Source organism: Mauremys mutica, chromosome 8, assembly GCF_020497125.1.
Source record: "Mauremys mutica isolate MM-2020 ecotype Southern chromosome 8, ASM2049712v1, whole genome shotgun sequence".
In the NCBI taxonomy this organism is placed as follows: Eukaryota; Metazoa; Chordata; order Testudines; family Geoemydidae; genus Mauremys; species Mauremys mutica.
Window position 1 is genome coordinate 42799564 of NC_059079.1, and position 15409 is coordinate 42814972.

Genomic DNA, 15409 nt, shown 5'->3' on the forward strand with positions numbered 1-15409 from the left:
AAGCCGCAGTTGCAGAAGTTTTTTTAATACTTGAGAATCTCAGATTTAATTAAAAAAATTACCTTTCTAGTCCTTATAATTGTGGAGAAAATAATGAAATTGTGACCTAAGTGCACCCAAAATGCTTCAAAATGAGAAGACAAAAGAATTCAAAATTGTATCATTTTTTAAAATCTCAAGCTTTTTGTGGGGGGCCTGACTCATAATTTTTAAATATCTGAGGCTGGAAATACTGCATGCAAATGCATCAACATAATCTCTAGGAATAAGTCCTGTACTGCACGATTGCTCCAAAAAACTGATAAGAGAAGGATAATAAATCCTGAAAAGGCAAAAGACAAAGGAGGAGGAGGAATGCAGTAAAAAGATTAAATAAAATTGAAGTAAATGGCAGAGAAACAAGGGGTAGAGATTAAATATCTTGATCTGCCTCTCATCTTTTTTCCTTGCCTCCTCTCCTCCTGTAGCCAACATATTTCATTCGTCTCTTCCACCTTTTATTAGGTGTACTATGTATAAGCTGTGGAAGTCAAGCCACTTTCTTTAACAGCTCCCCTTCTCCATGCTCTATACAGACATTTAAGAGGTCCCCTAAATCTCAAACAGGAAAATGGAAAGGAGCACCCATATTTTAGCTATAAATAAATTAATAATGTTCTAAGGTACCCACTAACTGGAAGTCAAGATAGAAAGGGAAAACAATCCTAGATTGTTCCTGGTGATCACTGTTGCCATTCTTTTCCAATGTACTATGCAATTCCAAAGTGGATTTCATTGGTGCTCTATGTACACAGTTTGTGAAGCACTTTGGAACCCTGCCTAACCCTAGATGCATTTCTTAAATTCCCTGAGTACAATGTTTGCTTCTCATATCATCATTTCAGCAGTGTTTCTAAATGCTGGGCTCTCTTCTTTGCCCTTCTCTCTTTAGACAAATCCATTTCTTGATCAGATTTCAGTTTGTTATTGTACATTTCATTATACTACATATAAATGTGTCTTTAAAAAGTTTGCACATGATCTATAAAGCATAACTGCCAAGCAAAATCTTTTTAACATAATTAAGACTAATAGTCTGGAATCATTTACCAATATTATTCTTGTCAGATTCCCTGCTGCATTTGTTTCTTTGACAACAAGTGCAGAAATTTATATTCCAATCCCTGTATTGTAAGGCTGTTGAGAAAGCATACTGTAATGACAACTTAGCATTATCATAATAAATACATTAATACGATGTAGCACTTACATAACACTTTACATTTCCAAACAACATGTAGAAACATTAGCTAATTTATCAAAAAGAACAAAGAGTACTTGTGACACCTTAGAGACTAACAAATTTATTTAAGCATAAGCTTTCGTGAGCTAAAACCCACTTCATCAGATGCATGCAATGGAAAATACAGTAGGAAGATATATGTATACACAGAGAACATGAAAAAGTGTGTGTTGCCATACCAACTATAACGAGTGTAATCAGTTAAGGTGGGCTATTGTCAGCAGGAGAAAAAAAAATTTTGTAGTGATAATCAGGATGGTCCATTTCCAACAATTGACTAGAAGGTGTGAGTAACAGTAGGGGGAAATAGTTCTACTTTGTGTAATGACCCATCCACTCCCAGTCTTTATTCAAGCCTAATTTAATGGTGTCTAGTTTGCAAATTAATTCTAATTTAGCAGTTTCTCGAGAAATATAACACTTGTTATAGTTGGTATGGCAACACCCACTTTTTCATGTTCTCTCTGTGTGTATCTATACATCTTCCTACTGTATTTTCCACTGCATGCATCCGATGAAGTGGGTTTTAGCGCATGCAAGCTTATGCTTAAATAAATTTGTTAGTCTCTAAGGTGCCACAAGTACTCCTCGTTCTTTTTGCTGATACAGACTAACACGGCTACCACTCTGAAACCTAGCTAATTTACATTCACTCTGGCCCTGTAAAACAGATAAGTATCATCATTTCGATTGTACAGATGGGGAAACAGGCAGAGATTTAAGAGACTTCAAAGGTTGCTGTGGGTGCTCAACATTTCTGAAAACCAGGCTTTCATTGACTTGGTGAAGTTAACACAAATCAGTGGCAGAGGTGGCATAGGAACTGAGGAATTTCTGTTCATTTCTCTAAACCACACTGTATGGGGGGTCAACAGCAAATGACAGCTGGCATAGTGGTGGTGTCTGTGACTTCGGCATTTTGAAGAGGCTGGTGGAAAACTGGAAATGTCATCGCTCCCACCAACTGAAAAATGGACAGTTCCACTGTGTTTGTGGAAGAACTGAGGTGAGGCTAGACTTTGGGTTACTGCTCCTTATGTAGTTTTGGAACTAAATATTTAGTTCTTCTTCGAGTGCTGGTCCCTATGTGTATTCCACTCATGGGTCTGTGCCATGTAAAGCTTAGCTTGTGGTTTGTAATCTTTTTGGCAACACACTATACTCACGAGTTGAACTGAGGTTTTTATTTCTACATAAGGTGCAGGACTGAACAAATTCTTTATAATTCCCAAGTTTAAACCAATCTCTGTTTCCCCTGTTGCACCTCCAGCTGAGACCTGCAAACAAGTGATATAGGTAAAATATTACACTGCAAACAACATTTCCACACAAACATGTTTTTGGAGCTATGAAACCACTGTACCTTTGCTTTGTTCTTTTAATCCTGCTCTACGTGATTTATAATTTTTAGTCCGGTGTTCCAGAAATTCATCACTGTGTGACTCATGAAAGGAATCACAGAATGAGATGTCTTCTGAATCACTGCCTAAAAGAAATTGTATCAAAGAGGTCTTACATAAATATTACAACTCATAATCTGGGTGCTGCAGCTTTATATCTAGGTACCCACATGGCTTCCAGCACTCTAGGATATGAGTGCCACACAAACATTAATGAATTTCTCCTCACAACATCCTTGTGATGCAGAGAAGTATCATCTCCATTTTACAGATGGGGAACTGAGGCACAGAGAGATGCAGTGACTTGCACAAAGTCATATAGGAGGCCTGTGTCGAAGCTAAGAACTGAACTTGAATCTCACTAGTGTCAGGCCTGTGCCTTTACACAAGACAAGCTTCCTGTCCTAAGGTAGGTTGTCCCACTGAAGTCAGACTCAGTCATTTTTTTCCTTAAAATTGCTGAAGGTTGGCCCTGCCTCCCAGAACCAGTGGAAACCAAGGGGACCACAAAAGAGAGGGGAGGAGAGAGTGTTTAGTGTGGCACTCATATAACACCTTGTACTGGCTCAGGGGTCGGCAACCTTTCAGAAGTGGTGTGCTGAGTCTTCATTTATTCACTCTAATTTAAGGTTTCGTGTGCCAGTAATACATTTTAACCTTTTTAGAAGGTCTCTTTCTATAAGTCTATAATATATAACTAAACTCTTGTTGTATGTAAAGTAAATAAGTTTTTTTTAAATGTTTAAGAAGCTTCATTTAAAATTAAATTAAAATGCAGAGCCCCCTGGACCGGTGAGCAGGACCCAGGCAGTGTGAGTGCCACTGAAAATCAGCTCACGTGCCGCCTTTGGCACGCGTGCCATAGGTTGCCTCACCCTGTACTAGCTGATCCATATAACAGCACTGGTAACAGAGTTAAAGTACTAGTTACCAATATGTATCTAAATGGAAAGGCATCACAGAGAAAAGAGGGGCAAAAGGTATCCCAGAATTGAGGTGGGACAACAAGCCCACATGTTCTGATTTGAAATCCAACCCAGAAACAGCTCATGCCTTCCAATTCACACATGGAGTACACCTACCTTCACAGTACCATCCTCAACCCAGAACAGTGCAATGGGAGGGTGTGGAGTCAGGGTTGGCTGGAAGAAAGACTGCCTATTGTCCTTCCTCTGCCCCCAGAGAAGTTAACTGAACTTCTGAGGGCCCTGGGAGCTGCCCTGCCCAATGGGGGAGGGGACATCCTTGTCAGTGAGATTCCAGTGGAACGCTGCTGTTAAGGAGTTAGGGAGGCCGCAAGGGTTGTATGAAGGATCCATGAGGTTTAAGATGGCATTTCCACCCTCCTTCCCATCAGCAGAATGATGGGGAAGAATCTCGAGAAGGGATGCCAGGCAGAGATTTTCTCATAAAAATCCCTACTCTTTTTCATGGGGGAGGAAATAATCTGGCCCAGAAATCTTGAAACACTTTAGGGGCCAAGTTTTCAAACTATCCTCAGAGATATGCTGAAATTAGGATGCACTAGTTAGCATATACAAAAACCTGCACATGCATGAGCAAAATGGAATTTTGTACACACCAGTGCCCTTCTACACATGGAAGTGTCATGGGCGCTTTTTTGAAAGCCTGTTTGAAAATGGGGTCCTAGTAGCCTACCCAGTAAAGTTTGGTAAAAGTCCATTAAGATCTCCATACTCTGCAGGTCTTGTGAGATGACATCAAATTACTATAAGGACTCCGTAGTAGTTAAATATACAGTTCTGGCCACTGTATGCAATCTCTACTTACAAAGGTTAGTACTTGAGAAATCTAGCTCCACTGCTTTTTCCTGAATGAAGACTGAATACCTTCCACATTTTGACTTTTCACTATCAGTTTTTCTGTCCTCTGTCTTTTTATTTCTACATGTTAAAAACAAAAATAGTACAAGATCTGAATTAAATATTAACAACTGGATGAAAAGTTTTTGAGCCTTAATACCTATGCTATTAATATTGCCAAATTATTAATTCAGGAAAAACAGATTTATTCATAATATGAAATGCACCTCTACCTCGATATAACGCTGTCCTCGGGAGCCAAAAAATCTTACCGCGTTATAGGTGAAACCGCATGATATCGAACTTGCTTTGATCCACCGGAATGCACTGCTTTACTGCATTATATCTGAATTTGTGTTATATCGGGTCACGATATATTGAGGTAGTGGTGTATATCCATACAGATTCAGCAGAGCAGTTACACATGTTTAAAGTTAAGCATGTAAGTAACCCCACCTCCATTCAGCAAAGCACTTAAGAAATCTTAGGTGCGTGTGTTTATCTACATGTGCACACATGAACACAGAAAGGCACAAGGGTTTGAAAGAGACAGTTACTCTAACAATACCCTCTGAACTTCTTTTGAAGTTTGTTAATGTTTTGTTTTGGAGCTAAGGGTGATAGTCAGCACATGCTCACCTATTGACAGAACAGGAACAAAGTTCTTTGTTTGCATTTTTTGACCAGTGTATTTTCCATTTTGGATACAGAGCTGCATCATGTGCATTTGAACAGTTTTCTACCCTTCCACAAAAACAATGATCTGAGGGATGTGCTAAATTGCCTAAAATGGTTGGGGAGGGGAGAGGGAGAAAGAATTGGATAGTGGGTGAGTTTTACCAGAGTTATGAAATTATACAAATTATTGAATAAAATGGAATAAAATTATTGAAATGATACAAATGATGAAATAGAAGCATTTTCCTCTTTCTCCTACCTTGCTCTTGCCGCACATTTAGATTAATAATTTTGTGTTCCAAATTGCACATATTGTAAGGCTTGGTTTTGGATGGAGACTTCATTTGCCAAAAGTTTAAACTCCTGAATAAACAAGACAGCATACAGAAGTACTAATGTGATAAAAGTAAGTAAGTAAGTAATAATAATAATAATAATAATAAATAATAATAAACAACCAAGCTTAATGCTGAAGGTCTACACAAATTTATCTTTATTTACTTGTGTTTGTCACTGTTCAGGCAAGTCCCTTTTTTAATCTGCATGTTGGATTTTGTCTCCAATATTTGTAATATGATTGTAGAACTAATTTATTACTTAACTTTTAGTTACCATGAGTTAAATTCACTTCCATGCAGAAGGCCAACACAAGACCTATGCTCTACTCAAGCCCTCAAAATAATGTGTAAGTGGAACTTAAGTGATGTAATAGGCCTTGTGGTAGTCCTCTGAAAAGGGTTGAATTTCACTGAGTGAAATGCTGTCATTGAAGTCACAGGGAGTTTTGCTATTTTTTAGTAGGGTCAGGATTTCATCCTGTGTGATTTATTGCCTATGTAAAATGTAAAGACACAATAATTGTTTCCAACCAGATCTTCCCGTGTTCAAAGACAACCAGCTTTACGTTGAGTTGAGCCTACCACAATTCATTAAATTTCAGACAGAGTCCAACAGCAAAACTTGTATCCATGAATGCATACACTCATTTTGGCTGTTTACAAATATTTTAATCCGCCAAAATACATAAAGCACTTACCCTTTTGGGTTTTCTTGATCAGTGTTACGTTTTTGACTTAATATAAGCTGCCTATGCGATTCCAGGCCTCCAGGCCCATTGTCTGCCTCATGCGGAAGGAAACACTGCTGTACCACAAACCAGAACATAAGATTTTATACACTTATTCACATTATTGTGTATTTCTCAAGAAATACAGTGTGAGTAACACATATATTTGGATATAATTTTTCTATAGCTTTAGCAATGCTTTTTCTTGCTTTATGATCCACTCACAATTCTAGGCTATGTAAAATGGACTGCACAGAGTCTGCACATTAATCCCATTCTATAGATAAGAAAAGTGAGACACAAAGGTGAAATGAATTTGTTAGTGTAGGTTTCCATGGATCTGGCATGGATTCATGTTTTTTTTCCTCGCAGCCCTAAACAAACACAAATGATACTATTTCAAATCCAATAGTTGCCTATGCAACTCCTTCCAGCACAGTTCCCCTCAGAATCAAAGCACATTCTGAATGGTTCACAAGTTTTGACAGCAACATTCCTAAACCTGAATCATCTTACTTGGCATTTGTACAGCAATGTTCTGATATACTGTAGTACCTCAACAATTACAACAGTTGAGTTGGTTTGTTGTGCAAACTTAACACTGGGACAGTAGAATATAATCTAATATAAATTATCCCACTGGAAAAATAAACAAGTTCATCCACAAAATTTAATTATGCACAAAAATAGACCTTGTACCATTACATCTGAAGAGTGCTTATTTGCTAGCAGTCCTGCTTTTTCCAGGGGCTCCATTCCTTTTACAAAGGCACATGCATCTCTTTTTTGTAATCCCAATTGGCTAAGGAAAAAGCAATTTTTATTTTAAAATACTGTTTTTTTCAAACATATTAAAAACACTGTTTTTTAAGCAAGATTATCATCATATGATTCTCCACCAGGGCAGGATTCAACAAAGATATAACGCACAGAAATACTAATACTCTGCTGAGTCACTAAAGAATGGAATAGGTAGTGATTTTGGATACTGACATTCCTTCAACCTGTTTTTAAAAAAATTACTGAAGGGAATAATTGTGCACTGGCAAGATTGTTGGATCAGGTCCCCCAATATGTCTTTTCCATCTTGAATATCTATGGTGACAATCGAGGCCATGCAGTGGCATGATCTAACACTCAGTTAAATTAATGAGATTATTTTGATTTCAGTGGACATTTGATCAGATACGTTCAATAAATGTCTTCATATTGGTAAGTAATTATAAATCCATTTTAGTAAATTACTTCAGTACCTATCACAAAGTTCAATACTTACATTTCAGGAAAAGGATCACAATTGTCATTCTGTAAAGAAAGCTGACTGGTTTTCTTTGAGATCACATCTATTGCATGACTTCTATTCTCTCCCTTGTTCCTTTCATTATTATGAAAATTCACTTCAGTAGCAGACCTTTCTGGAGGATCACTAATGCTTGAAACCACAGTGCTCTGTACAAAGTAACCATATTATAGATAGCACAAAGACACTTACAGTAGATTGTCATTTACTGTATTCCCTAAAATCTTGCCTCCTGCAACCCAAGATTTCCTGAATATCTATGCAATTCAGGATTCAAAGGAGGATTCATCAGAATTCATATGGTATTTCAAACAATTAGTACAGTTAGAAAGCATTTAGCTTGGTCACATGTAGAACAGTGGGAAACCACCAATTTCCACTTTGCAAGCTATGATCCAGAACTAAACATTATCATTTTCACCAGCTTTCTGTGACACAAAAGAATTTGATCCTTTGAGACAAACTGTGATTTTTATGAATCTCACTGAAGCAGAAAGTTACCATTTTCATAGCTTTTCTATATGAAATGGCAGTGATTCACTTGCAAAAACTGCTTTTCAATTTTTGCAAAGATTAGAATATTTTGCTTTTCTGAAAACAATTTTTTTTTCTCCACTGAGACTGGGAATCTTTTCCCCAACACAACTGTAGTCACATATTTAGGTTTTGATCAACATGGCTAATGAGATATCTTAAAGTTTAAATTCAGGAATAAAATACATTACTTTTTTGAATTAACATTCTCTATTGTAGCAAGATATTCACTCTTAGAAACATAAGGGCAAATTCTCTTCTTGGGTATACTTGCGCAACCCTATTGAAATTAATGGGGTTTGCATCAGTGTAACTGAAAGAAGAGTTTGGTCTGTAGATTATAGAACTTGATGCGTTACCTCACGAAGACAAGAACAGGATGAACACACAGATTCACATGGAGTGAGCAAAGGAGACGTAGGAGATGTTGTGAATGAAGATGGACATGGACTACATATATTGTCATCAATTTTCTCTTTGACATCTTCAAGCAGCATACCAAGCCTAAATATTTCCCCCTCCACCTTTCTAAACCCAAATACAAAACACAGAGTTATATAATCAGCCTTTCAATAAACTTCTGGCTTTTTGTATATCACTGCAATATCAAAGTTGCAATACTGTCCAAAAATAAAACAATACCATTACAAAATTAAATAGATTAAATGAAACCACAGTTAACTGCTTGAATCTATAAAAAGGGAAATAAGGACAACACAGGGAATTTCAAACCAGTCAGCTTAACTTCAGTACCCGGAAATATAATAGAGCAAATAATTAAGCAATTTGCAAACACTTAGAAGATAATAAGGTGATAACTAACAGTCAGCATGGATTTGTCAAAAACAAATTGTGTCAAACCAACTGAATAGCTTTCTTTGACAGGGTAACAGGCCTTGTGGATATGGGGGAAGCGGTAGATGTGGTATATCTTGACTTTAGTAAGGCTCTTGATACCATTTTGCATGACCTTCTCATAAACCAGTGGTTCCCAAATTATGGGGCACACCCCTCGGGGGGGGCAAAGAGAAATGTTTGGGGGGGTGCACTCCCCATGTGAAGCAGGGAAGAAGCGCACCCCAGGCCCGCTCCACCCCCAGCTCTGCTCCTGGCCCTGGACCCAGCCTCGGCCTCATTGCCCCTGCCCATGTCTGTCCATCCCCTGCCAGGAGCCATGGCCCTGCTCCCGGCCTGGTTCCCGGGGTGAGTGTGTGTGTGTGCGGACAGGGGTATAGGGGGCATGACCCTGAAAAGGTTGGGAACTGTCATAAACAAACAAGGGAAATACAACCTAGATGGAGCTACTATAAATTGGGTGCATAACTGGTTCGAAAACCATTCCCAGAGTGTAGTTATCAGTGGTTCACAGTAAAGCTGGAAAGGCATATTGAGTAGAGTCCCACAAGGATCAATTCTGGGTCTGATTCTGTTCAATATTTAATCAGTGATTTAGATAATGGCATAGAAAGTACACTTATAAAGTTTGTGGAGGATACCAGGCTGGGTGTGGTTGCAAGTACTTTAGAGGATAGAATTAAAATTCTAAATGATCTGGACAAACTGGAGAAATGATCTGAAGTAAATAGGATGAAATTCAATAAGGACAAATGCAAAGTACTCCACTCAGGAAGGAACAATCAGTTGCATATATACAAAATGGGAAATGACTGCCCAGGAAGGAGTACTGCGGAAAGGGATCTGGGGGTCATAGTGGATCACAAGCTAAATATGAGTCAACAGAGTAACACTGTTGCCAAGTAAAGCAAACATCATTCTGGGATGTATTACAAGGAATGTTGTAAGCAAGACACAAGAAGTAATTCTTATGCTCTACTTCGCTCTGATTAGGCCTCAACTGGACTATTGTGTCCAGTTATGGGCGCCACATTTCAGGAAAGATGTGGACAAATTGAAGAAAGTGCAGAGAAGAGCAACAAAAATTATTAAAGGTCTAGAAAACATGACCTATGTGGGAAGATTGAAAAAAATTGGGTGTATTTAGTCTGGAAAAGAGAAGACCAAGAGAGGACATGATAACAGTTTTCAAGTACATAAAAGGTTGTTACAAGGAGGAAGGAGAAAAAATTATTCTCCTTAACTACTGAGGATAGGACAAGAAGCAATGGGCTTAAATTGAAGAAAGAGCAGTTTAGGTTGGACATTAGGAAAAACTTCCAAACTGTCAGAAACTGAGAATCAATAAGAAGAGTCAAAGAGGCAAAGGCCAAAAAAAAAAAAAAAAAAAAAAAGGCAAGAGAGCCATGCAGTCACCTGTGAGCACAGTGTGACCCTGGGAAAAAAACTGGAGAGCACTTTTGGGTCTGTTGTCTGAAGAGGCTTTGCTGTAAGCTACGAAACTGCTGCTTTTGTTCTGAGCTCCTCCTGTGTTTGGAGAAGCAGGACTTTGCACATTCATTGTAACTAAACAAGAGTGCATCAAAGTGAATACCAGACTCCATCAATTTATACATCCAACTGGAACATCCCCAAGGCCCCAAAAGTTGACTAGCCTCTCAGGTAAAAAATGTGCAACAATATTACTTCTGTACCTCGCAGGGATACTGTGAGGATAAATTAATTAATGACTGCCAGGTGCTCATATACTATGGGGGCATAGACATACAGACATACTATTTAGCAAGCATCTCTTACCTGTCAGGATCAAACTCGCCAACACTTATGGATTTGTGATTGTAGTTCTGTAGCTGTAAACCACGATGCTCCTCCTTAGTGGCTAAATATTTCCGTTCCAATGTGTCAAGGTATCCTTTTAGTTCCTTTAATACCTTCACCAATAAAAGAGATTTAAATAATGAATGACTTCACTATTTAATTGGACAGAACAATTAACAACACTCTGTAGTCCACAGCAGATGTAAAAATAGAGGGTTAAATTGTGGGGTCTTGATTCAGGTCTTGCTCAAACAAAACTCATAACAACTTCAATGGCAATTTCCCTGAGTAAGGGCTCCCTTCATAAATAGTTTGGTTTAAGATTTTCAAAGGAGTTTAGGGGATTCAGACACATATTGTCAATCTCAAACTTCACCTTGGCCTTTTTCAAGCCTATAACTTAATTCTGGAATGGAGGAAAGGGTTTAATTTGTTATTAAATATATCTTTCTGAACAACACTTAAAATTTCACCACAATAAATACAGGTTCAATGCCATTTAAAGCACATTTCAATTCCCTGCAATACATGTGAAAAAAATAATTTACCAGACAGCGATCTTGCAAAGGGAAGGCCTCCTGTATTACACATTTAGAAAATTCTTCCACCTTCAATAAAAAATTGGTAGATTGTATTTGGGATTTTAGATTTCTTTAAAAAAAAACAAGAGCATCAATATTAAGTAGGTATTGAAACAAATCTCTTTCATATTACTTTAGCTTTCAGTTGCTCTGCCTGCTCCTTTAGCATTTGAGACATCTTTTCTCCTTTTGTTGTATTTTGCATCAAGTTAGGATTTAAACAGTGTACTTCTCCTGCTGAACTGGCTGACGGTAATGATGAAATAATTCTCCCAGATTGTAATCCTATATAACATAATGAAAATAAAGAGTAAAGTACCAACTGGATATCTGTATCCAGCTTTCCAGATTATTATTCCATTAATCCAAGGGACTGGACTAGATGACCTCTCGAGGTCCCTTCCAGTCCTATGATTCTACGATTATGGAACAGAATAACAAAGTGCACAATTATGTAAAATAAGGAACCTCTGTTATTTGTATAACCACTGTAATTTCAACTACCTGAAAAAGATGCTTTGGACAAACCAAGCAGAGGCTGGATAGGAACAGTAAGGGGATGAAATACAGACTCTTCAGAAGCTGCACCCATACATCTTGAGTGAATGGAAAGGTTTGGATTAGGAGAAGCTGAATGAGTATATATCTGTTAAAAATATACAGAACAATATTTTAAATAAAAGAATAGCTTTATATATAAAAATATTCACTTGGAATGCTAAAAGGAAACTATTTTAATACTGTATATCCTTACAGAAGTTGGTTAGAAGGAGTTATTTAAATTACACATAAAGAATATGAAATAAGTTATTTTTCACTTTTTATTAACATATTGAAAAGTGACAGAATATCTGTGTTTATTTCCCATAAACACACCAAGTTACGAACATGTATGTTTCTAGTTGGCCTATTCTCACTGTATGTGTTTTAGACATCTAAAAGTCTCAAGTTACTTAGCCAAATCTATCTTTAGAGAAGTCCTATAAATAGGAACAACAATATAAACGGTTGTTTAGTAGAATATATGCTTCATATCAGACCCTTAGTGAGAAAATATACTGAACTAAGAAAAAGCTCTCCTAAACAATTTATCTGATTTTATAATATTCTGGTAGATTTACCTTAGGATCAAACCTCAAATGATCAATACGATTCTGAGCCTCAGCATGTTTTGTCAGCAACTTGCATTAACCCAGAAATAATAAAGAAAAATAGTATTAATGTGTTGTAATAAGTCTTCCTTATATACTAAGGCCCTGATCCTACAAAGATTTAAGCATGTGCTTAGCTTTACACATGTGAGTAGTCTCAATGACTGAGTCTAAATATGAAAAGTGACTGTTAAGTGATCTATTTACAACCAGAATAAAGGAAATCCTAAAATATTGGAACAAATCATTTAAAGAGAATCAGTCAGGTAGCATAGGTGATCCTCAAAGACATTTATAAATCTTAAAGATCCATTGGCAAAATCACCATTGACGTAAATTGGATCTGGGTAAAACACGATATGAAAACAAACCTTTAATTATTTCTTTAATATATTAAACATTTCTATTAAAAGAATTTTGGCGGGACTTAAACATTTTCCTAGAGTAATAGAAACAACATTTTGCAAGTATGTGAGAATTAAAAAATGAAATTGACTATAACCAATTTCATAATATTTCAAAGGGAAACTTTTAAATTATTAATAATTAAGGTATCACCCTATAACATCATAAAATGTCTGTTTATGGAAGTTATGGACTGAAAGCCCAATCCTACAATCCTTTACTCATATAAGTAATTCTTAATTAAATTAGTAGAACCACTGATCTCAGTGGAACCACTTGCATATAGGACTACTCATATTAGGCTCTGATGGACTGTCTCTTTCACTTCCATTGACATTAATATTTTATTAAATCCAGGACTGATAGCTGAAAAGATCTCATTTACCTCTAGCTGTTGTAAAAGTTCAGGAATTCTCATTTCTTCTTCTTGATTCTTTACTTCAACAGAATCAAAATAATTCATAGTTTCTAAAACATCATTCACAATTGCTGATTTACCAACCAAATTAGGTGAGAATTTGGTTCTTTTCATTATGGGAGCTGATTTATCACTGTTATTTCTTTTTGGTATTTTGACTTTTGGAGGAACTTTAGAGAAGTCAGGAAGACAATAATTAACTTGGCCTTGACCATACTTGAGTTCATGAGATGAACCTGTTCTTTCAAACAAATCTTTTTGGTGACTGTGATTATTTCTTATGTTTTGGCAATTATTTGTATCTTCATTTTCAGCTATCAACTGTGAATTTTCTTGTATGCAGTCTTTCTCATCACCATAAGAAGTAGCTCTGTCATCTATAACAAATTTATTTTCATCTAGCAAATTTTTATCTTTGTAATCATCTTCAGATATTTCTTCTTGTCTGTTTAAATGATAGTCTTCAAAATGCTTTGCCCATTGTTCTGTTAGTAAAGTGGGCTTGGTGCATTCTGAAATCCTAGTTTTAGTGAGGACAGTTTCATCAACACTTTCAGTAAAGGATGTTTCTGGGATAGTTTCACAATCAATTAATTGGCTTGTGTTTGATAACTCTTCTTTGGAAAAATGACGCAAAAGAACATCAGAAATGTTTGAGTTGGTGAAATGTTCCTTCCTATCTAGGTTGCTAAAAGCTCCAACTGATAATTCTGTCTCCAAAGGCATGCCACTCACAGGAGCTTCTATTGCCATTTCAATCATTATTCCATTTGTTCTTGTGGTGGGCGTACGGTGGCTGAAGACCTTCTCTTGAGATAGCTGTTGTGTTTCATAATTTATTTCTTCTTTTAAACTTCTGTTAATTTCAGAACAGGTCAAATTTAAGAAATTATCAGAAATGTTTTCTACAGAAACACAGGCTTTCAAATTATTTGATTCATTATTGTGGTGATAAGTTCTTTCTAGGTCTCCATCATAAGGTAAGTCTTCTTGCTCCTCATCAGTTGCATCCTCAGGATAGTCAAAGTTATCTAATAATATGTTATTCACTTGTTTTTTCAGATGGTCAGGTTGTCTGCTTTTACTTGTCCTAATCTGTATGTCTTGATTATACTCCATTTACATTTCATTGGTCCTCAGCTTTCATTTAGAGCTTTTACTATTGTATGTATCAAGTTCTGTAATACATGAAAAAACTAGCTCACATTTAAATATATCTTACAATATATTAAGTAAAAGCATAAGCATATATCTTAGATCTGATCCTGCAGTCCTTCTCCACACAAACTTCCATAGTCTTCTTCAGTGGGAGACACGTACATAAAGGGCCTGATTTTCCTCTCGGTTACACTGGTATAAATCAGGATCAACTCTATTTAAGTTAATAGAGTAACACAAATATCAAATTACTGGGGAAAGGATGTGGCCCACAGTCTATAGTACCAGGTTATTTGTCTTTACTAGTTTGTAAACTGCAGTATTTATAAAGTAAATAGAAATGAATGAAGTTAGTAATGGAGCCAAGAACAGTAAAAGCACCTATTTTATGCATAACAAGGGCCAAGATCAGCATAACATGAAGCTGGATTTTTCTACACAGGGTTAGATTCTGTCCTCACTACAGCAGTAAAGGCATCTTAACCAGCCAACTACTCATATAGCAGCGTTGGGAGAAGAAACAGCAATCTTCAGATACTGGAATTACACCTTGCTGGCCAGTGCAGCCAGCACAACTCGGAGCAGTCTGAGTGCAGTGTGGTTTGCTATTGGTCACCTTAAGAAAAATCGCTTTTCTAATGAGCTGGAATTCAAAAATTCCTTTAATTGGACACTGAACACTTCATATGAGAACTTATGTGGTTGCTTTCACTTTTATAGGTATTATTTTATCAGTATTATTTGAGTGTGTTGTACAAACAGGTACAGAGATATTGAGTAATACAGAATTCAGGTGCTGGAAAGGAAGAGAGGAAGTTAGGAGCCATCCCCCACCTTTATAGCCTCATATAAGTGTTCTAAATGTGTGAGGCTTATAATTCTCAATCACTTATTTTGAAAGGGTTCTGGGCACATGCCAACTCCTCTACTGAGTTCTCAG

General features: G+C 36.8%; 1 protein-coding gene across 9 annotated transcripts in view; it reads right to left on the minus strand.

The window, feature by feature from the left end:
• The window catches only part of AKNAD1 (AKNA domain containing 1), a 33378-nt gene that overhangs the window by 13421 nt on the left and 4548 nt on the right, over positions 1–15409 (minus strand). For 5 of the 9 annotated variants that reach the window (XM_045027273.1, XM_045027270.1, XM_045027271.1 and 2 more), the window contains 16 exons: positions 13279–14489; positions 12459–12518; positions 11842–11983; positions 11471–11622; positions 11305–11364; positions 10736–10869; positions 8443–8611; positions 7526–7698; positions 6949–7051; positions 6220–6326; positions 5443–5546; positions 5145–5289; positions 4474–4586; positions 2646–2768; positions 2449–2559; positions 1090–1176 (listed from right to left, as the gene is read on the minus strand). In XM_045027273.1, coding sequence (XP_044883208.1) covers positions 1090–1176; positions 2449–2559; positions 2646–2768; positions 4474–4586; positions 5145–5289; positions 5443–5546; positions 6220–6326; positions 6949–7051; positions 7526–7698; positions 8443–8611; positions 10736–10869; positions 11305–11364; positions 11471–11622; positions 11842–11983; positions 12459–12518; positions 13279–14430 — 2935 coding nt within the window. In that variant the 5' untranslated portion in view covers positions 14431–14489. The remainder of the gene's footprint in view (positions 1–1089; positions 1177–2448; positions 2560–2645; positions 2769–4473; positions 4587–5144; positions 5290–5442; positions 5547–6219; positions 6327–6948; positions 7052–7525; positions 7699–8442; positions 8612–10735; positions 10870–11304; positions 11365–11470; positions 11623–11841; positions 11984–12458; positions 12519–13278; positions 14490–15409) is intronic. The other 4 variants (XM_045027276.1, XR_006581612.1, XM_045027274.1 and 1 more) reach the window with 3 other exon arrangements.